The sequence below is a fragment of the Bufo bufo genome, chromosome 4, assembly GCF_905171765.1.
Source record: "Bufo bufo chromosome 4, aBufBuf1.1, whole genome shotgun sequence".
Classification (NCBI taxonomy): domain Eukaryota; kingdom Metazoa; phylum Chordata; class Amphibia; order Anura; family Bufonidae; genus Bufo; species Bufo bufo.
Window position 1 is genome coordinate 272567459 of NC_053392.1, and position 23108 is coordinate 272590566.

General features: G+C 43.0%; 1 protein-coding gene across 2 annotated transcripts in view; it reads right to left on the reverse strand.

Moving 5' to 3' along the window:
- Nucleotides 1-23108, reverse strand: part of KHDRBS2 (KH RNA binding domain containing, signal transduction associated 2) — a 519297-nt gene that overhangs the window by 26983 nt on the left and 469206 nt on the right. For both annotated transcript variants that reach the window (XR_005778300.1, XM_040428614.1), the window contains exon 7: nt 22748-22830. Coding sequence is in view for 1 of the 2 variants with exons in the window: in XM_040428614.1 (XP_040284548.1) it covers nt 22748-22830 (83 nt within the window). In the remaining variant the exon portion in view is untranslated. The remainder of the gene's footprint in view (nt 1-22747; nt 22831-23108) is intronic.

A 23108-nucleotide genomic window follows, 5' to 3' on the forward strand; every position in this document is an offset into this window, starting at 1 on the left:
GCTCCGAGCCTTCCACGCACGCTTCCCTCAGAAACCGTTTTGTGCTCCGCGGAGGAGGGGCCCTTGAGGGGGAGGTACTGTCATGGTCTTACCTGCTTGCTGCTCTCCTTCGTTTGACATGTGCTGGCGGCCATCTTGGTTTCTTGTAGCCTTCCACCCTGCGGCTCCTCCTTCCCCTGGGAGGAGCTGGATGCCTAGCTCATACATATAGGAGGTCTGTGGCTTCAGTTCCTTGCTTGGTCCTCTTGTGTTCACATGCTTCTAAGACTGCTGCTGCTGCTGGTTCCTGATCCTGGCTTCGTCTGACTACCCTGCTGGTTCCTGATCCTGGCTTCGTCTGACTACCCTGCTGGTTCCTGATCCTGGCTTCGTCTGACTACCCTGCTGGTTCCTGATCCTGGCTTCGTCTGACTACCCTGCTGGTTCCTGATCCTGGCTTCGTCTGACTACCCTTCTGGTTCCTGACCTCTGGCTTCGCAAAGACTCTGCTCGGTTTCACCATCGGTTTGGACTTTTGCTTTACAGCTTTATTGTCAATAAAGCCTTCTTGTTTTCATTTATCTCTTGTTGTACGTCTGGTTCATGGTTCCGTGACAGTGACATGCAGCCTGATTCTCTGCGATGGGACCTCTCTCCGCTGTCTGGGTGCTGGGGCCTAAATATCTGACAGTGGCCTGTTCCAGTGGTGGGTGACATGAAGCCTGATTCTCTGCAATGGGACCTCTCTCCTCTGTCTGGGTGCCGGCGCCTAAATATCTGACAATGGCCTGTTCCAGTGGTGGGTGACATGAAGCCTGATTCTCTGCTATGACATGAAGCCTGATTCTCTGCTATGGGACCTCTCTCCTCTGTCTGGGTGCCGGGGCCTAAATAGCTGACAATGGCCTGTTCCAGTGGTGGGTGACGTGAAGCCTGATTCTCTGCTATGACATGAAGCCTGATTCTCTGCTATGTGACCTCTCTCCTCTGTCTGGGTGCCGGGGCCTAAATATCTGACAGTGGCCTGTTCCAGTGGTGGGTGACATGAAGCCTGATTCTCTGCAATGGGACCTCTCTCCTCTGTCTGGGTGTCGGGGCCTAAATATCTGACAATGGCCTGTTCCAGTGGTGGGTGACGTGAAGCCTGATTCTCTGCTATGACATGAAGCCTGATTCTCTGCTATGGGACCTCTCTCCTCTGTCTGGGTGCCGGGGCCTAAATATCTGACAGTGGCCTGTTCCAGTGGTGGGTGACATGAAGCCTGATTCTCTGCTATGGGTCCTCTCTCCAATTGATATTGGTTAATTTTTATTTATTTTATTTTAATTTTAATTCATTTCCCTATCCACATTTGTTTGCAGGGGATTTACCTACATTTTGCTGCCTTTTGCAGCCCTCTAGCCCTTTCCTGGGCTGTTTTACAGCCTTTTTAGTGCCGAAAAGTTCGGTTCCCCATTGACTTCAATGGGGTTCGGGGCGAAGTTCGGGTCGAGTTCGGATCCCGAACCCGAACATTTCCGGGAAGTTCGGCCGAACTTCTCGAACCCGAACATCCAGTTGTTCGCTCATCTCTAGTCTTAAACTTTTGATTAGGACTGTATCACTGATTAAAGCCAAAATGCATTCTAAAATATATACATAAAATATATACATCAAAAACAATAGTGCATTTAGGCTGTAGCACAGATTTCTTCTCCATTCAGATCCACCAAAAAACGTAAATCACAGAATCAAAACTATGTATGAAAAACAAATGTATGTGCATCCTGCTTATTGGCAAAATACATTTAAAAGTTATTCAACTTTACTTCAACTTGACTGCTCAAACACGTAACTGGAGCCTAACGTTCTGAATGTATGTATCTTGGAGCTCAAGCACAGGGCAATGTAGATATAACATTTATGTAATATGGAGCCATGGGCATTTAAATACTGCTGTATGGCCACTCCAGATGGCAATGCTTATACGATAGGAAGTGCAACAATTGCTTAACCCTTTTGCTACCAGCGCCGTACATGTATGGCGCTGGAGCGATGTGTAAACATGGCGCCCGCTCACACGTGCAGCGAGCGCCATGGCCGGCAGATCTCTGCTGTTTCCAACAGCAGAGACCTGAGGCTAATTACCATGACCAGCAATAATGCCGATCACAGTTTATGCTTTAGATGCCGTGATAAAGTGGGACCACGACATCTAAATGCACAATAACCCTTCCTACCGATGTCCCATGCAGCAAATTGGGGCATCGGTAGTTGTGCTGAACACTTTCAGCCTCGCCACCAGACAGGATAAGAAATGAGCAATATTCGGTTTAAATCGCATTTAAAAATCCCTGATAGAACAAAATTTAAAATTTAAAACATAATTTATAGGCTCATATATGAGTCTAAAAAAAAATCACAAAAAATGTAAAAAAAAAATAAAAATATAAAAGTTTAAACACCCCCCTTTCCTTATAATAAAAAAAAAAACTAAATAACAATACATATAAACACCATGGGTATCACTGTGACCGAAAACGCCCATACTTTTAAAATAGAAAACATTTTTTACAATACAGCGAATGGCGTAATGGAAAAAAGGGTCAAAATGGCCAATTTGAAACTTTTTGTGATCAAAAAGTCATGCACACTCCAAAATAGCATTAATAAAAACTACGGATTGTCCCGTAAAAAATTAGCCCCTAAACAGCTCAGCAGACATAAGTATACAAATGTTATGGGGGTCAGAATATGGTGATGCAAAATATTTTTTTATCAAAGTTTACATTTATTTTTACACTATTTAGATATAAAAAAAACTATACATATTGTATCACTGTAATCGTACTGACCCAGAGAATGAAGGGCATGGGTCAGTTTTGCCACACACAAAATGACGTGGGAACAAAACCCATAAAAAGGCTGAGGAATTGTGTTTTTTTTTCCAATTCCACCCCATTTGGAATTTTTTTACCACTTCCCACTACATTATTTAATTAATGGTGGCATTAGAAAGTACAACTTGCCCAGCAAAAAATAAGACCTCATACAGCTATGTGAACGGAAATATAAAAAAGTAATAGCTCAAGGAATATAGGGAAGAAAAAAGAAAACTCAAACAAAAAAAACTCAGGTAGTGAAAGGGTTAAAATAATGGATTCCATGAGAATGGCAGTAGCAAGCCCCAGACATATTTTGCCAAAACTGGTATCCTTATGGGAACATGGGGTTTAAAGGGCACCTATCATCATGAAAATTTTGTGCAATTAACAGGCAGCATATTATAGAGCAAAAGATACTGAGCAGATTGATAAATAGGTTTGTGGGAAAAGATTTAGGAAAACGATTAAATTAATACATATAAATTTGTCTTTTCTGAGTCTGATTGTACACAGGGTCTGTTTTATTAGTGATTGATAGTTATCAATGCATATACACATACAGGAAAAACTATCAATCACTGATAAGACCAACATGGCTACTGAGCTCATAAACAGCAGAGATTGTAATCTGTAAATTACAAATTCCATGGAATCTTTTCATTGCTCTGTAACATACTGCCTGCAAATTGCACTGAATTTTCATGGTGACAGGTTCCCTTTAAATTTATTTATTTTACTTGTATATTGCTGGCATATTCTACAGCACTTTACAGACATTATCATCACTTGTATCATCAATCTAAATCCCATGTTCCCATAAGGATGCCAGTTTTGGCAAAATATGTCAGGGGCTTATTCACTTGTCTGGATTTACACATAGTTTTTGCAATTTTTAAATTTAGAATTTTTTTTACATTCATTTTGAGGGTGATTTTGTGAGAAAAAACACCAACTCCAGATGTTAACTGATAGCCTATGACAAATCCAATTATGAAATGTAAATCACACTTTTTTTTTTTTTTTGTGGGGGGTTTTCTGTCTCCATTTGAAAACATGCCCCATATTGAAGCAATGACCTTTTTTCAGACGTTTTTCATCCCCTTCTCCATAGGGGAAAAAATGCTTGAAAAAATTCAATTCACAAATTAGGAAAAAAATGCCACTAAAAAAGGGATCATGAACACATGGCGCAAGGTAAAAAATTAACATGCTTTTACCAGTGTTTTTTTTTGTGTTAGCATAAATTCATGTGTGAATGGGTCTTAATTACATACCAATCTGCTTCTGTGGCACATTAATGTTAAGGTTTCTGCAGACTGTGTATACTTTATCTTCTATAATGTAGGTCACGTGCGTTTTGCTGACCACTTTACAGCATGATTGCACTGGCTGAATGAATATATGGCCATTAATAAAGATCTGATCGTTTTAAACCCTGGAGGAGAGAAACAATGCTATTGCTCTAAATATATTGTAATTACAAAGGTGCCCCGATAGAGGACTGTATTCTTTAATATGCACAGGTCCATTCACCTTTCACATATATGTTAAGGAATTGTTTAATTAAAGTTCTATTTGATAGCTGATGATTAAATTATTACTAATTTGCAAATTAGTAAAAGTGCAGTTACATTTCAAGCCTCAGATCTACAAAACTTATTGTTTTAACATGAATGGTAACATTATAATATATTTTTTTTATTTAGAATGATTTTGTGATATAGCCTACTCTTTAAATAATGAAGAAAAGGGGGATCTTGTCACCCAGCAAAAGAACAGAGGATTTTGAGAGATTTAGGCCCCTGTCACCCAGGCACAGCAGGGGTTCATTCACGGAAAAAGGGGGATCATGTCACCCAGCAATACAACAGAGGATTTTGAGAGATTTAGGCCCATGTCACCCAGGCACAGCAGGGGTTCATTCACGGCAAAAGGGGGATCATGTCACCCAGCAATACAACAGAGGATTTTGAGAGATTTAGGCCCCTGTCACCCAGGCACAGCAGGGGTTCATTCACGGCAAAAAGGGGTTCATGTCACCCAGCAATACAACAGAGGATTTTGAGAGATTTAGGCCCATGTCACCCAGGCACAGCAGGGGTTCATTCACGGCAAAAGGGGGTTCATGTCACCCAGCAATAGAACAGAGGATTTTGAGAGATTTAGGCCCATGTCACCCAGGCACAGCAGGGGTTCATTCACGGCAAAAGGGGGTTCTTGTCACCCAGCAATACAGCAGAGGATTTTGAGAGATTTAGGCCCATGTCACCCAGGTATAGCAGGGGTTCATTCACGGCAAAAGGGGGTTCTTGTCACCCAGCAATACAACAGAGGATTTTGAGAGATTTAGGCCCCTGTCACCCAGGCACAGCAGGGGTTCATTCACGGCAACAGGGGGTTCATGTCACCCAGCAATAGAACAGAGGATTTTGAGAGATTTAGGCCCCTGTTACCAAGGCACAGCAGGGGTTCATTTACGGCAAAAGTGGGTTCATGTCACCCAGCAATACAACAGAGGATTTTGAGAGATTTAGGCCCCTGTCACCCAGGCACAGCAGGGGTTCATTCACGGCAAAAGGGGGTTCTTGTCACCCAGCAATAGAACAGAGGATTTTGAGAGATTTAGGGGGTTCTTGTCACCCAGCAATACAGCAGAGGATTTTGAGAGATTTAGGCCCATGTCACCCAGGTATAGCAGGGGTTCATTCACGGCAAAAGGGGGTTCTTGTCACCCAGCAATACAACAGAGGATTTTGAGAGATTTAGGCCCCTGTCACCCAGGCACAGCAGGGGTTCATTCACGGCAACAGGGGGTTCATGTCACCCAGCAATAGAACAGAGGATTTTGAGAGATTTAGGCCCCTGTTACCAAGGCACAGCAGGGGTTCATTTACGGCAAAAGTGGGTTCATGTCACCCAGCAATACAACAGAGGATTTTGAGAGATTTAGGCCCCTGTCACCCAGGCACAGCAGGGGTTCATTCACGGCAAAAGGGGGTTCTTGTCATCCAGCAATAGAACAGAGGATTTTGAGAGATTTAGGCCCCTGTCACCCAGGCACAGCAGGGGTTTGTATATGCCAAAAATGGTAAAATGTCACCCAACAATTGAAAATAAGATTTTTTTTCAATTTAGGGCACTAAAATTGGCACTTTTTTTAAAATTAAAATGGCTCTAAAATAGTCCTTGAAAAGGCTAGAGGGATGTAAAAGGCAGTAAAATGTGCTTAAGAGCATGGCAACTGCTCTGCAAACAAATGTGTATAGGGAAATAACTTAAAATGAAATTAAATAACTAAAAATTACAAATTATTAACCTGCAACTCAGAGAAAGAGGTGGATATGGAGTCGAAGGTTGAGGAGGCAGTGAATGTGGTGTTGTAGGTGGAGGCAGCAATGGAGGAGGAGGAGGTAGCCAACAATGTTGTTTTTTTTTTTTTATTGGGGTAGGTAGCTTCCAAAATATTGGGACAAATAAAAAAATTTAAAACAAAGAATCATTGCACTTGACTTGAGTACAAGAATGTATGTTTGATGGTGGTATAAATGTCTATTCTGCACAAGGTATAGACAAGTCTTGTGGGATCCAAGCCTGGTTCATTTTAATGAACGTGAGCTTGTCCACGTTGGCTGTGGACAGGCGGCTGTGTCTGTATGTAATTACACCTCCTGCCGTGCTAAATACACGTTCAGAAAGTACACTGGCTTCAGGGCAGGCCAGCACCTCCAAGGCATACAGGGCAAACTCTGGCCATGTGGACAATTTGGAGACCCAGAAGTTGAATGGGGCAGAACCATCAGTCAGTACGTGTAGTCGTGTGCACAGGTACTGTTCCACCATGTTGTTCAAATGCTGCCTCCTGCTAACACGCTCCATATCAGCAGTTGGGGCCGGTTGTTGCGGCGAGGTGGCAAAGCTTTTCCACATGTCGGCCATGCTAACCTTGCCTTCTGAGGTGCTGGCGCTGACACAGCTGCGTTGGTGACCTCTTCCTCCTCCTCTGCCTTCGATTTGTGCTTCCACTTGTTCCCCAGCGTCAGTCGGGAATGCTCTCAGGAGCGCGTCTACCAGCGTGCGCCTGTAGTCGCGCATCTTCCGATCACGCTCCAGTGAGGGAATTAAGGACGGCACATTGTCTTTGTAACGGGGATCCAGCAGGGTGGCCACCCAGTAGTCAGCACACATTAAAATGTGGGCAACTCTGCAGTAGTTGCGCAGGCACTGCAGCATGTAGTCGCTCATGTGTGCCAGGCTGCCCAGAGGTAAGGACAAGCTGTCCTCTGTGGGAGGCATATTGTCTGCATCCTCCGTATCCCCCCAGCCACGCACCAGTGATAGGCCCGAGTTGCGTTGGATGCCACCCCGCTGTGAAAATGCTTCATCCCCATCCTCCTCCTCATCCTCCTCCTCCTCGTCTTCCAGTAGTGGGCCCTGGCTGGCCAAATTTGTACCTGGCCTCTGCTGTTGCAAAAATCCTCCCTCTGAGCCACTTTTAAAAGACTGGCCTGAAAGTGTTAGAGATGACCCCTCTTCCTCCTCCTCGTCCTGGGCCACATCCTTTTCCATCATCGCCCTAAGTGTTTTCTCAAGGAGACATAGAAGTGGTATTGTAACGCTAAAAACGGCGTCAACGCCACTGGCCATGTTGGTGGAGTACTCGAAACAGCTCAACAGGGCACACAGGTCCCGTATGGAGGCCCAGTCATTGGTGGTGAAGTGGTGCTGTTCCGCATTGCGACTCACCTGTGCGTGCAGCAGCTGAAACTCCACTATGGCCTGCTGCTGCTCGCACAGTCTCTCCAGCATGTGCAAGGTGGAGTTCCACCAGGTGGGCACGTGGCATATGAGGCAGTGAGCGGGAAGGCCGAAGTTACGCTGTAGAGCAGACAGCCGAGCGGTGGCAGGATGAGAACGCCGGAAGCGCGCACAGATGGCCCGCACTTTATGCAGCAGCTCAGACATGTCGGGGTAGTTGTGAATGAATTTCTGCACCACCAAATTCAGCACATGCGCCAGGCAAGGGATGTGCGTCAAACCGGCTAGTCCCAGAGCTGCAACGAGATTTCGCCCATTATCGCACACCATTAGGCCGGGCCTGAGGCTCACTGGCAGCAACCACTCGTCGGTCTGTTGTTCTATACCCCGCCACAACTCCTGCGCGGTGTGAGGCCTGTCCCCCAAACACATTAGTTTCGGAACGGCCTGCTGACGTTTACCACTGGCTATGCTGAAGTTGGTGGTGAAGGTCTGTCGCTGACCGCATGAGGAGGTGGAAGAAGAGGAGGAGGAAGCCGAGTAGAAAGAGGAGGTAACAGGAGGCAAAGAATGATGCCCTGCGATCCTTGGCGGCGGAAGGACGTGCGCCAAACAGCTCTCTGCCTGGGGCCCAGCCGCCACTACATTTACCCAGTGTGCAGTTAGGGAGATATAGCGTCCCTGGCCGTACTTACTGGTCCACGTATCTGTGGTTAGGTGGACCTTGCCACAGATGGCGTTGTGCAGTGCACACTTGATTTTATCCGAAACTTGGCTGTGCAGGGAGGGCATAGCTCTCCTGGAGAAGTAGTGGCGGCTGGGAACGATGTACTGTTGGACAGCAAGCGACATGAGCTGTTTGAAGCTGTCCGTCTCCACCAGCCTGAATGACAGCATTTCAAAGGCCAGTAGTTTAGAAATGCTGGCATTCAGGGGCAGGGATCGAGGGTGGATAGATGGGAATTTACGCTTTCTCTCAAAGGTTTGTGAGATGGAGAGCTGAACGCTTCCGTGTGACATGGTGGAGATGCTTGGTGACGGAGGTGGTGTTGTTGGTGGCACATCCTCTGTTTGCTGGGCAGCAGGTGCCAATGTTCCTCCAGAGGCGGAGGAAGAGGCCGAGGCAGCAGCAGAAGAGGGAGCAGGAGGGGGGTCTAGGACCTCATCGTCCCCTGCATCATTATCCACCTAGTCTTCCTCCCTGACCTCCTTTTCGGTCTGCACACTGCAGAAAGATGCAGCAGGTGGCACCTGTGTTTCGTCATCATCAGAGACGTGCTGAGGTGGTATTCCCATGTCCTCATCAGGAAACATAAGTGGTTGTGCGTTAGTGCATTCTATGTCTTCCACCCCTGGGGAAAGGCTAGGTGGATGCCCTTGGGAAACCCTGCCAGCAGAGTCTTCAAACAGCATAAGAGACTGCTGCATGACTTGAGGCTCAGACAGGTTCCCCGATATGCACGGGGGTGATGTGACAGACTGATGGGCATGGGTTTCAGGCGCCACCTGTGCGCTTTCTGCAGAAGACTGGGTGGGAGATAATGTGAATGTGCTGGATCCACTATCGGCCACCCAATTGACTAGCGCCTGTACTTGCTCAGGCTTTACCATCCTTAGAACGGCATTAGGCCCGACCAAATATCGCTGTAGATTCTGGCGGCTACTCGGACCTGAGGTAGTAGTTTCAGTAGGACGTGTAGCTGTGGCAGAACGACCACGTCCTTTTCCTGCACCAGAGGCTCCACCAACACCACCACCACGACCATGACCTCGTCCCTTATTAAATATTTGCCTCATAGTTAGCGTTCACAAAGCAAAGTAAAAAGTGGTTAAGTCTGTTAAAAATAATTAACCGCCAATAAAAACCCTGATGTAGGGTATTGCACTAAAAAAAAATTTAAACTCTATATGACAGCTGTATTTGTGGCCTAAATGTGACAGTCACCTATGCAAGTGTAATCACAGATGTGCAGTATAAGAAAAAAAAAAGGGTTTTTTTTCACCACAGTGACCTAAAAGCCTTATTTGTGGCCTAAATGTGACAGTCACCTATGCAAGTGTAATCACAGATGTGCAGTATAAGAAAAAAAAGGGTTTTTTTTTCACCACAGTGACCTAAAAGCCTTATTTGTGGCCTAAATGTGACAGTCACCTATGCAAGTGTAATCACAGATGTGCAGTATATGAAAAAAAGGTTTTATTTCAACACAGTATCCTAAAAGCCTTATTTGTGGCCTAAATGTGACAGTCACTTATGCACGTGTAATCCCAGATGTGCAGTATATCAGAGGGATTTTTCACTACAGTATCCTAAAAGCCTTATTTGTGGCCTAAATGTGACAGTCACTTATGCACGTGTAATCCCAGATGTGCAGTATATCAGAGGCTTTTTCACCCCAGTATGCCAAAGCCGTATTTAAGGCCTAAATGTGACAGTCACTTATGCACGTGTAATCCCAGATGTGCAGTATATTAGAGGGGTTTTTTTCACCCCAGTAACCAAAAAGCCGTATTTATGGCCTAAATGTGACAGTCACTTATGAACGTCTAATCCTAAATGTGCTGTATATCAGAGGCTTTTTTCACCCCAGTAACCAAAAAGTCGTATTTCTGGCCTAAATGTGACAGTCACTTATGCTTGTCTAATCCCAGATGTGCAGTATATTAGAGGGTTTTTTCACCCCAGTAACCAAAAAGCCGTATTTCTGGCCTAAATGTGACAGTCACTTATGCATGTGTAATCCCAGATGTGCAATATATTAGAGGCTTTTTTCACCCTAGTATGCCAAAGCCATATTTATGGCCTAAATGTGACAGTCACTTAGGCATGTGTAATCTCAGATGTGCAGTATATCAGAGGTTTTTTCACCCCAGTATGCCAAAATTTATGGCCTAAATGTGACAGTCACTTATGCATGTGTAATCCCAGATGTGCAGTATATGAGAGGCTTTTTTCACCCCAGTATGCTAAAGCCGTATTTATGGCCTAAATGTGACAGTCACTTATGCACGTGTAATCCCAGATGTGCAGTATATCAGAGGCTTTTTTCACCCCAGTATGCCAAAGCCGTATTTATGGCCTAAATGTGACAGTCACTTATGCACGTGTAATCCCAGATGTGCAGTATATCAGAGGCTTTTTTCACCCCAGTATGCCAAAGCCGTATTTATGGCCTAAATGTGACAGTCACTTATGCATGTGAAATTCCAGATGTGCACCATATTTAACAGATGTATTTTTTTAACCCCAGTAAGCAAAAAGCTGTATTTCTGGACTTCCAGACATGCAGATAGCTTGTGCTGGTGCACTATCGTTGCATAAAATGGCTGCCGATCATGTATTGATATTAACTATCTATAGGAGATTAATAGAGGAACTAAGTATTATCACTAAATTTAAAAGTGTAGATAAATGGGAAGCGGATATAGGGGAATGTAACCCTCTTCAATGGCGGGAAATATATCAAAATATTAAGAAGGCCTCCCTTTCAAGACAGCACCGATTGACACATTATTAAGATCTTTTGGGATAGCATATTTCAGGAGTTGGCGGCAATAATCGAAAATAGTCCCCCCTTAACTATTCAAGTAGCTATACTTGGACTTTTTCCCCCGAGTACAAATATAAAACACCCAAAAGTGAGCAGACTTGTTGGTTGAAGGGACTTCTATTGGCCAAGATAATAATCCTCAGGCACTGGGTGAAGGATAGAGCACCCACAATACACGAGTGGCAAAGTTTAATGTCAAGAGTAAAAGAATTTGAGCGCATGAAATGTCGCTGGGAGAAATAACAGAAACAGATGTATAGCCGGGCTGAAACTGATGACCCACTGCTACTGGAGTTACAACCCCTAAATAATAATACCTATAATTGGAGTAATCTAAACAGGGACTTGCTTTGTGTCGGTCTAGGAGATACCCAGAATGAGGGCGTAAGTCGCCCGCCGCCCTTCGCGGCAGCCGTGCCAGGCCAGGTATATTGGGGGGGGGGTGGGGGGAGGAGGTTTGCTTGATACGGGAGATAGGAGATTTGCACCAATTTGGGGTGTCTTGGTCTTGATGTTCGAGCGCCTATGTTGCTATATGGTGTCGACCAATCAGGTCTTTTTTTTTTTCTTTTCTTTTTTTTCTTCGGTAGAACCCTGACAGTAAGCATACAAGTGGGGCCCGACACCAAGAAAAGTTTTGCGGAAATGTATCTGTGCTATGTGCGATTCTCCGTGTCTATATATACTTTTATATTGCTTTGTTTCAAGAAAATTTATAAAGATATTTGTTAAAAAAAATAATAATAATAACTGAAGTAAAAAAAGTTCGTTTTCAGCAGTAGTTGGCTCAGGGCAGGCTTAAAAAAATTGTGCCCTGTACCCACAAAACACTTTTGCTGTAGATCGCTGAGTACAAATAACAGTTCTTGATAAGATTTCTTCCTGATCTCTCCCTCACAGCAGCTGCAGCCTCTCCCTACACTAATCTGAGCAGAGTGACGGGCGGCGCTACGTGACTCCAGCTTAAATAGAGGCTGGGTCACATGCTGCAGTTGGCCAATCACAGCCATGCCAATAGTAGGCATGGCTGTGATGGCCTTTTGGGGAAAGTAGTATGACTCTTGTTGATTGGCTGCTGTGCAGCCTTTCAAAAAGCGCCATAAAAATCGCCGAACACCGGACCTGAACCCGAACTTTTACGTAAATGTTCGGGTTTGGGTCTGGGTGCCGAAAACCCTAAAGTTCGGTACGAACCTGAACTTTACAGTTCAGGTTCGCTCAACTCTAGTAATGGCTTCTGATGCACAATGTAGATAAAAGGTGAAAACATAGTCTCTCAATTCTGCTGTAATTTGCATTTATAAACCATATTATTAACCCCATAATCAATTATTGCCTCTGTGTGTTCAAAGTAAGATAACTGGTACTGAGCAGCATTAAAGGGACCTGTCAACATCATGCAGGTAGAATCTAAGAAGAATACAAACAGTGTATAAGAAAGAAGGTGTGCATTACCACTGATGTTGAAAACCTTCTTATCACACACCCGCTACTTAACCACTTCCCATCTGGGCCATTTGCCCCCTTCCTGACCAGGCCTAATTTTGCAAAACTGACATATCTCACTTTATGTGGTAATAACTTTGGAACGCCTTTACTTATCCAAGTCATTCAGAGATTGTTTTCTCGTGACACATTGTACTTCATTATAGTCATAAATTTGAGTCAATATATTTCACCTTTATTTATGAAAAAATCCCAAATTTTCTAAATTTCAATTTATTTGCTCATAAAATATTCATTACTTAACATTCCCCACATGTCTAATTTATGTTGGCATCTTTTTGGAAATGTCATTTTATTTTTTTAGGACGTTAGAAGGCTTAGAAGTTTAGAAGCAATTCTTCAAATTTTTAAGAAAATTGCCAAAACCCACTTTTTAAGGACCAGTTCAGGTCTGAAGTCACTTTGTGGGGCTTACATAGTGGATACCCACATAAATGACCCCATTGTAGAAACTACACTCCTCAAGTTACTTAAAACCGATTTTACTAACTTTGTTAACCCTTTAGGCGTTCCAAAGAATTAAAGGAAAATGGAGATCAAATTTTTAAATTTCACTTTTTTGGCAGATTTTCCATTTTAATCCAATTTTTTCTTTAACACATCGATGGTTAACAGGCAAACAAAACTTTATATTTATTACCCAGATTCTACGGTTTACAGAAACACCCCACATGTGGTCATAAACTGCTGTATGGGCACACGGCAGGGCGCAGAAGAATAGGAACTCCACATGGTTTTTAGATGCCATGTCCCATTTGAAGCCCCCCTGATGCACCCTTACAGTAGAAACTCCCAAGAAGTGATCCCATTTTGGAAACTAGGGGATAAGGTGCCAGTTTTATTGGTACTATTTTTGGGTACATATGATTTTTTGATCATTCATTATAATACTTTATGGGGCAAGGTGACCAAAAAATTGGTTGTTTTAGCACAGTTTTTAATTATTTATTTTTACAGCGTTCACCTGTAGCCCCAGTAGACATAGTAGCCCCAGTTACAGGAGAAATACACCCCCCAGAGAGGCTGTACAGCGCAATACATCGCTGTACAGCCTCAGTGCAGGGCTGATCGAGGTCTCTGAAAGACCTCACACAGCTCCTGTACTCTCCGGTCCCGGCGGTTACATGACCGCCGGGCCGGAACAGGAAGCGCATATCGCTTCCTGCTCTGCATACACAGCGCTCGGTGAGCGCTGTGTATGCAGCGATCCAGAAGGTAGGGACACCTGGGCACTGTCCCTGCCTTCTCTCTGGGTTGCCCTGCTGTCACTGACAGCGGGCAACCCGATAATCAGCTGCACGATTAGCGTGCAGCTGCAGTTTCTGAACGGACGTTCTGGAACGTCCATTCAGAAATAGAGAACCACCTCCGGGACGTTTATAGTCAACGTGCGGACGGGAGGTGGTTAAAGGGAGTCTGTCACCACAGTATGCCATTATACACTGCTTACATAGTACTGTAGTATAACTATAGATGAGTCAAATAGTACCTGTCTGCTTTTGTTTTGATGTTCACCAAAGGAAAAAACGCAGTTTTATTCATATGTAAATGAGGGCTCGCAAGTGCCCAGGGGAGGCGTTCGGGCTGTGAGTGCCCAGGCCGCTCTTCCTTCTTCTCACATAACCCCTCCCCAGCCTGTTGCTTGGTCCACCCTGAAAGCCTCTTGCGCAGGCAGGATCTCATACAGTAAACTGGATGACGCAAGAGGCTTAAATGGTGGGCCAAGCAACAGGCTGGGGAGGGGTTATGTGAGAAGAAGGTAGAGCGGCCTGGGCACTTACAGCTCGAACGCCGCCCCTGGGCACTTGCGAGCCCTCATTTACATATGAATAAAACTGTGTTTTTTCCTTTGGTGAACATCAAAACAAAAGGAGACAGGTACCATTTGACTCATCTATAGTTAAGCTACAGTACTATGTAAGCAGTGTACAATGGCATACTGTGGTGACAGACTCCCTTTAAAGCGAACCTTTCACCTCATTTTCACTTTATAAACTAGCAATAGTACCTTATAGATCATCTTGAGTGTGTTCTTACCCATGTTAGTGCCGCTTTCCTGGGCTCTTTATACTTCAAAAAATCGTCTTATAAACTTCACATTCGGTGCTCCAACAGTCATGCAACCAGTCAAGGGGGTAGCCCTTCCATCTCCTCTGGCCGTACCGCCCCTGCCCTAACCCCTCCTCTATGCTCCTTAACTGACAGCCGGCTCAGTCGCCGGGACGGCGCTTCCGAAACCTGCGCATGCGCCGTCCTCCTGATTCGCCGCGCGATCCCGTCTTTCTTGCTGACAAAAGCGCGATCATGTAAGAGAATCGCGCATGCGCCTTACGCGATACCGGCCTGTCTGCTCTCCCTCCCGTGCGCGCGCACGGGAGGGAGAGCAGACAGGAGAGCAGACAGGCCGGCATCGCGTTAGGCGCATGTGCGATTCTCTTACATGATCGCGCTTTTGTCAGCAAGAAAGACGGGATCGCGCGGCGAATCAGGAGGACTGCGCATGCGCAGGTTTCGGAAGCGCCGTCCCGGCGACTGAGCCGGCTGTCAGTTAAGGAGCATAGAGGAGGGGTTAGGGCAGGGGCGGTACGGCCAGAGGAGATGGAAGAGCTACCCCCTTGACTGGTTGCATGACTGTTGGAGCACCGAATGTGAAGTTTATAAGACGATTTTTTGAAGTATAAAGAGCCCAGGAAAGCGGCACTAACATGGATAACAACACACTCAAGATAATCTATAAGGTACTGTTGCTAGTTTATAAAGTGAAAATGAGGTGAAAGGTTCGCTTTAAAGGAAGACAGTCAATGCTTTTTGACCTCTCAAAATTGCTGACAGTACCATATTGGAGATGGTGGAGATGTATGAGGCTACCTGGGAGAATGGTTATGCAGGCTGCATGACAAAGAAATCCAACTCCAAATCCCCCCAGTGTTGCAATTTCAAGTGTCATGTCGGTAGTCCCTTTGTGATCAGTGCCCTCTTTGCATTAAACACTCCCCCAACTCATCTTCCCTGTTGTGAGTGACAGCTGTATCATCCATTCAGGAGACTGCTAGGGGTGATAAGGTGATAAATGACAGCACTATATATATATATATATATATATATACAGTTGGAATAAAAAAGTATGTGAACCCTTTGGAATGATTTGGATTTCTGCACAAATTGGTCATAAAATGTGATCTGACAATCACAGTCTGCTTAAACTTATAACACACAAAGAATTAAATGTTACCATGTTTTTATTGAACACACCATGCAAACATTCACAGTGAAGGTGGAAAAAGTATGTGAACCCTTGGATTTAATAACTGGTTGAACCTCCATTGGCAGCAATAACTTCAACCAAACATTTCCTGTAGTTGCAGATCAGACGTGCACAACGGTCAGGAGTAATTCTTGACCATTCCTCTTTACAGAACTGTTTCTTGGGATGTCTGGTGTGAATCGCTTTCTTGAGGTCATGCCACAGCATCTCAACCAGGTTGAGGTCAGGACTGACTGGGCCACTCCAGAAGGCATATTTTCTTCTGTTTAAGCCATTCTGTTTTTGATTTACTTTTATGCTTTGGGTCGTTGTCCTGTTGCAACACCCATTTTCTGTTGAGCTTCAGCTGGTGGACAGATGGCCTTAAGTTCTCCTGCAAAATGTCTTGATAAACTTGGGAATTCATTTTTCCTTTGATGATAGCAATCTGTCCAGGCCCTGACGCAGCAAAGCAGCCCCAAACCATGATGCCCCCACCACCATACTTCACAGTTGGGAAGAGGTTTTGATGTTGGTGTGCTATGCCTCTTTTTCTCCACACATAGTGTTGTGTGTTTCTTCCAAACAACTCAACTTTGGTTTCATCTATCCACAGAATATTTGCCAATACTGCTGTGGAACATCCAGGTGCTCTTGTGCAAACTGTACACGTGCAGCAATGTTTTTTTTGGACAGCAGTGGCTTCCTCTGTGGTATCCTCCCATGAAATACATTCTTGTTTAGTGTTTTACGTATCGTAGATTCGCTAACAGGGATGTTAACATATGTCAGATACTTTTGTAAGTCTTTAGATGACACTCTAGGATTCTTCTTCACCTCATTGAGCAGTCTGTACTGTGCTCTTGCAGTCATCTTTACAGGACGGCCACTCCTAGGGAGAGTAGCAGCAGTGCTGAACTTTCTCCATTTATAGACAATTTGTCTTACCGTGGACTGATGAACAGCAAGGCTTTTGGAGATACTTTTATAACCCTTTCCAGCTTTATGCAAGTCAACAATTCTTAATCATAGGTCTTTTGAGAGCTATTTTGTGCGAGGCATCATTGACATCAGGCAATGCTTCTTGTGAAAAGCAAACCCAGTACTGATGTGTGTTTTTTATAGGGCAGGGAAGCTGTAACCAACACCTCCAATTTCATCTCATTGATTGGACTCCAGTTGGCTGACACCTCACTCCAATAAGCTCTTGGAGATGTCAGTAGTCTAGGGGATCACATACTTTTTCCACCTGCACTGTGAATGTTTACATGGCGTGTTCAATAAAAACATGGTAAAATTTAATTCTTTGTGTGTTATTAGTTTAAGCAGACTGTGATTGTCTATTGCTGTGACTTAGATGAAGATCAGATCACATTTTATGAACAATTTGTGCAGAAATCCATATAATTCCAAAGGGTTCCCATACTTTTTCTTTCAACTGTATATATATATATATATATATATATTTTTTTTTTTTTTTTTATTAGTGGTGCTTAATGGTTTGTGAACCCTTAAGTATTTTTTATACTTTAGCAGATGAATTTCACTTAAAACTATATCAGGTTTTCAAGTCCAAAAACTAAACTAAATCTAACAAAAATTATTAAAAGTGATCCAATTTTACATGTCTGTAAGTGGTAAAAGTATGTGGACCTTTGCTTTCAGACTGGTGTCACCTCCTTCTGCAGGAATCACTGCAACTAAACTGGTAACTTGGATAGATGCCTGTTCTTTAAATAAAACAGGTCACCCACTCACATGTGTCATGAATGTCTTCCATTATGCACGGGTGTTTTTGTATATTAATATATATATGTATATATATATATATATATATATATATATATATATATAAAAATAGAAAATAAATCAGCAGCACTCTGTTGGATGCCGGGTGCAATTCCACAGTTGCTCTTGGATAGGAGCCGTTCAATAGAAATAGAAAAAATATGGCAGCACTCCGGTCTTGTGAAGAAATTCAGTGACGTTTATTCACACTTATTTGCAATGCAGCATTTCAGCCCTCTCAATGGAGCCTTTGTCAAGCTCAAAGGCTCCATTGAGAGGGCTGAAATGCTGCATTGCAAATAAGTGTGAATAAACGTCACTGAATTTCTTCACAAGACCGGAGTGCTGCCATATTTTTTCTATTCATATATATATATATATATATACACACACTCTGTGTCAACTAACCCCCCCTATAGATTAAAAACTTGTGAAATAGGAAACAGATTTGGTCCTAACTTCTTTATCACTTTCAGATACTTTTGTGCTACCCTGTGTATTGGTGTAGTAATCACGTATATATGCTGTTATTTTGAATATAATCTGTCAACATTAAAAAATAAAACATTGATTTGGAAACGTTTGTGAACACAGAAATAAAGGTAAACTGATTTAGGCCTAAATTCATTGTCTCTCACAGATACTTTTGTGTGCTGGCCTGTGTATTGGTGTTGATCACCTATATGCTGAGTAAATTAAAGTCCCAAAAAACTATGAAATTCCAATCATATGGAAATTGAATTCACGGAAATAGACAATTGAGGCCAGATACTCCATTTCTTGTTGTGGAAACTAAACATACGTAAACAGATGATTGAGGTGTTACGCTCAATTTCAACTTAACAAACATTTATATTGCTGCCACACCATGGGTTTCGCTGCAGCAAATATATATATAACAAAATGAAAGTATTTGCTTGCAGAAAGCTGCTTTTGAGGTGCACCTTCACTTCTGATAGCAGGCACAGCCACAGGTCCTGTCTCTTCTTTTCCTGTCTGTCAGTTGCCCTGGTTCTCTCTATTACACACAATTTGTCTTTGGAATCCTAGCCTTTACCTTCACTGTACCTGTCAATAAGCTTTATTGATTTCTGACTGTCCTTGATTGATTTTTCACTGTCCCTAGCAGACACTGTAACACCCAACCACCCCGATTCACAGCCCAGCACAAAATGGTGTTCTGCTTGTTTTGCTAGGGCATCTCCCTGACTGCTGCAGCAATGTTTGACTGATCTAGGCTGTCTGACAGCTTGGGAGCCAATCAGTTCAAGCCCCCCGCCCCAACTTCCTCGCGGGTCATATGAGAGCCCTTCTTCCTCCCTAGTGCTTATTCCCCACTGACATGTGCACTAAAATGGAGCTATACACCATTTTAGTCTATTCATCCAAAATGAACTCGGAAAGATTCAGGTTTATGTGCAGTCCGAAAAATAGCAAAGTTCAGACTGAACTTAGTTCGGTTTGAACTGGTTCACTCATCCTTACTGCATGTCTCTCATATATTTGTCACATCTTCCGGCTCTGCTATGCGACACACTGCACTGCTGTAGATTTAAGTCTTTCTTCATGCCAGAGAGCTGGCATGAAGAAAGATATGTGACAGACTTGTGGTGACACTCTGCCCATGGCCTGCTCCCTTTTGTTGCCACTTCTATAAAGTGGTGTGAAGGAAGACATTTCCCATATTTTGACGCTCAAATAGGTTGGTTAAATGTCCCTCTGTGTATATATATATATATATATATATATATATATATACACTGCTCAAAAAAATAAAGGGAGCACAAAAATAACATCCTAGATCTGAATTAATTAAATATTCTTCTGAAATACTTTGTTCTTTACATAGTTGAATGTGCTGACAACAAAATCACACAAAAATTAAAAAATGGAAATCTAATTTTTCAACCCATGGAGGTCTGGATTTGGAGTCCCACTCAAAATTATAGTGGAAAAACACACTACAGGCTGATCCAACTTTGATGTAATGTCCTTAAAAGAAGTCAAAATAAAGCTCAGTAGTGTGTGTGGCCTCCACGTGCCTGTATGACCTCCCTACAACGCCTGTGCATGCTCCTGATGAGGTGGCAGATGGTCTCCTGAGGGATCTCCTCCCAGACCTGGACTAAAGCATCTGCCAACTCCTGGACAGTCTGTGGTACAACGTGACATTGGTGGATATCTATACACTACAAATGTTCAATATGAGTTCCATTGATAACATGGTAGATGTCTAGGCAGTAGTCCAGTTTTGTCCAGATGCATGCCAGCATATCGTCAGATATGGAGTACTTTTTTTTCAGTGATGCATCATTTCAGGCTATTCAGATCCTGTGGCTGGGTGGCAGATACACTGGGTTCTTGATGTGGCAGTCACAGGGTGTTATATCTGGTGGTCATGGAGGCCAGTGCAAAACTGGGGAATCATTTATTCCAGCTTGATTGATCCAACATTCTAGTAGAGTTTAATTCAGGTATCGGCAAACATCCAACTGGAAATGAGGAAGAACACCTTTCTGCTGATAGACTACGTTTGGCAGTTGTTCCCCAATCTGTGGCATAAGCCATTCCCTCAACACTTTCAGGTAGGAGTGGTCAGTGACAGTATCCTCTCCAAAAAAGAAGGGACCATAGGCTTTATGCCTGCTCAATGCACAAAACGTGTTTACTTTGGGTCCCTAATGTGCTTCATAAGAGCATATGGGTTTTCTGAGCCCCAGATCTAATGTTGTGGCAATGGACCTTCCCGAAGAGGTTAAAAGTAGCCTTATTGCTGAACACCAGCCTGTCAGAGAATTAATTCTCTACCAATCGGCCCTGCAATTTAATGCTAAAGTTACATCATTTCGGTTTGTGGTCCTTTTTCAGCTCCTAAAGAATTATGAATCTGTATGGCTTACAGGTCAGAAGTTTCTATAAGATACGCCATACCATGGTTGGTGGCATCTGTTGTGAGCCTAGTCGACTTTCTAGGACTATGCTCATACACAGCTCGAATCCTGTTCGCTGTCTATTCTGAAGTCTTTGGGCGGCTTTTCCCATGTCATAAACAGCCAGTGGTTTCACATTGCTTTACTCAATGCGAAATGCAGTTTCTACATGGAGCACATTTACTAAATTTAATCTGAAATTGCTGTACTGTCACAACAGACCCCATTCTTGTAAATTCCAACATGCAAAAAAGCTTTTTGTTGCTCTAATGTTGTCATGTAAAACTTTCCCCATTGTGTACAGGTTTAAATAAACCTGAACACAAAGGGGCAGTTTCTTAAACTTTATTTTTCAAGAGCAAAATGTGCTTATATATAATGTTTACTGATGTGACTGATGATTAATGTTTCCTGAGAAACTGATTTTCCCTAAGTTTGTTAACATTTTAAATATCTTTTGACCTACTAATATTTGTGCACTGCTCTAGTGAATGGGAAACTTTAAAAATGATTCACATAATGCAGTCAAAATGATTTTAAAAGTAAGTTTGCAGGCTTTCAATATGGGCAATCAGAATTGTAAATAGGTTGTATATTTAGCAGATTTTTACTTAAATGGGGAAAAAATAAGGAAATTAAAATTTTTTAAATTATTTTTAAATGGTTAATAACTTTTCAAACAACTATTTCTCAAAGGTGATAGGTGATACTAAACAAATCTGTAATCACTTTGATCAAAATTCTTTAGGTTATCCACCCTAAAAACATTTCTGAAATCCCTGCCACTCCGGGTCTCACTCTACCAATTACGCTCTCCACTTACTCTTACTAGGTGAATCCTGTCCTTAGCAGCAAGGATAGCTAAATGGGCTTAAGGAAGTGTATGTGTGTGTGTGTGGAGGGGGAGGTCTTTTTCACGGGCTGGCTCTGGATCTCAGTGAGAATCCAGTGCTTAGCATTTGAAGACTGCAGAATACTCAGTATCTCCAGTACATAGTGCTCCTACCCCCATGATAACAAAATTCATTTATGGACTGTTTTAGTGTCTCAAGCATTAGGGATTAGTCAACATCCCTCACTGGACTTAATTAGTTCTCATGGTCCTTGTCCCGTCTGTGCTGTAATTGATGTTTGCTTGTGCTCTGGATCATTCCCCTATGTGTGCTGTGATCATAAACACCATGTGTGCTGAGGATAGGGATGCAGGCTGGGTTGGCTGGTTACAAGGCATGTAATTGGCATGTCCCAGGAAGCTGCACACTGGGGCAACTAAACGTCAATATTAGCAACCCAGAGTGCTGGGGGAGGCTGGAACGGAATCCTCACACTATCTCCAGCATAAGTACTAGTTAGTTTGTAAGAAGGTCTAAAACTAAGTAACCATTTAAATATTGAACTATCAAAACTGGTGCAAAGAATAGCTGACTTAGTAATTCCTAGAAGCCAATCAGATGGGTCCTTTTATTTTTCAAAGGAGCTGTGACAAATGGAAAGTGGAATCTGATTGGTTGCTATGGGCAACTAAGCCAGTTTTCCTATTCTCCAGTTTTGTTAAATATCCCCCTATTTTTGCAGTTGTATGGACAGTTTCCTTGAACTGTTCCCTTAAAAAACACCATGGCAAATGTGCTAAAATGTAATTGTGACATGTATTTATACTAGCTTATGTCATGTTTTTTTGTTTTGTACAGCAGTCATCTGCATGTGTGTAGGAACCCTTCCTTACACACCATACTAGCATAAATATATATATATATATTATCAAGATGCAATTTGACCCATCCCTCCGGATATCCCCTAATGTAACATATTTGTTACATTCAATAGTGTAAAGTGGATCTGTCACCGTTCCTAACATATATGCTTTAGTGAAATAACATTTCTGGAGCATCTTCTCATAACTAATTCATGAATAATAGTAATATACTTATCATTAAATGGAAAGCTAGACGTTACTACTAGCCTGTGTCACTACAATGGCAGCAGCGAGAGGCATACATTTGTTTTGTATTACTTTATATTAATAACGCCCAATTTCTTTTACTGTTTTGTTTCTTACAATCTTTAAATATCCACTTCTCAAGGTTAGACTGAACAGCAGGGACTCATAAAAAACCTTGTCTACTTACCTCTGTGGTTGAGTGGAGTAATTGTTCTCATAATCCTCAAAACTCTGCTCATCATAATCCTCCCCAAAGCCATCATCATAGCCCTTTATGTAAATACAGAAGCAAAGCACTGTTAAAACGAGATTTTATTACATTACAGGCATACAGTCTCTCATATCCCAGTGCCCTGCTGTAGGATGTGCCTAATTTATGATGAGATGCACACCTGCTCATAAATAAGGAGTATCCTCCGGCAGTCAATGCACCTAAACTGAAATCTGTCAGCCCCTAGCTGATTTTATCCTTTTACATTAACAAACTGGCATAAAAGAAAATAAATATGCTGAATCCATTGCCCTTGCCCCCTCATTGCCACACCCTC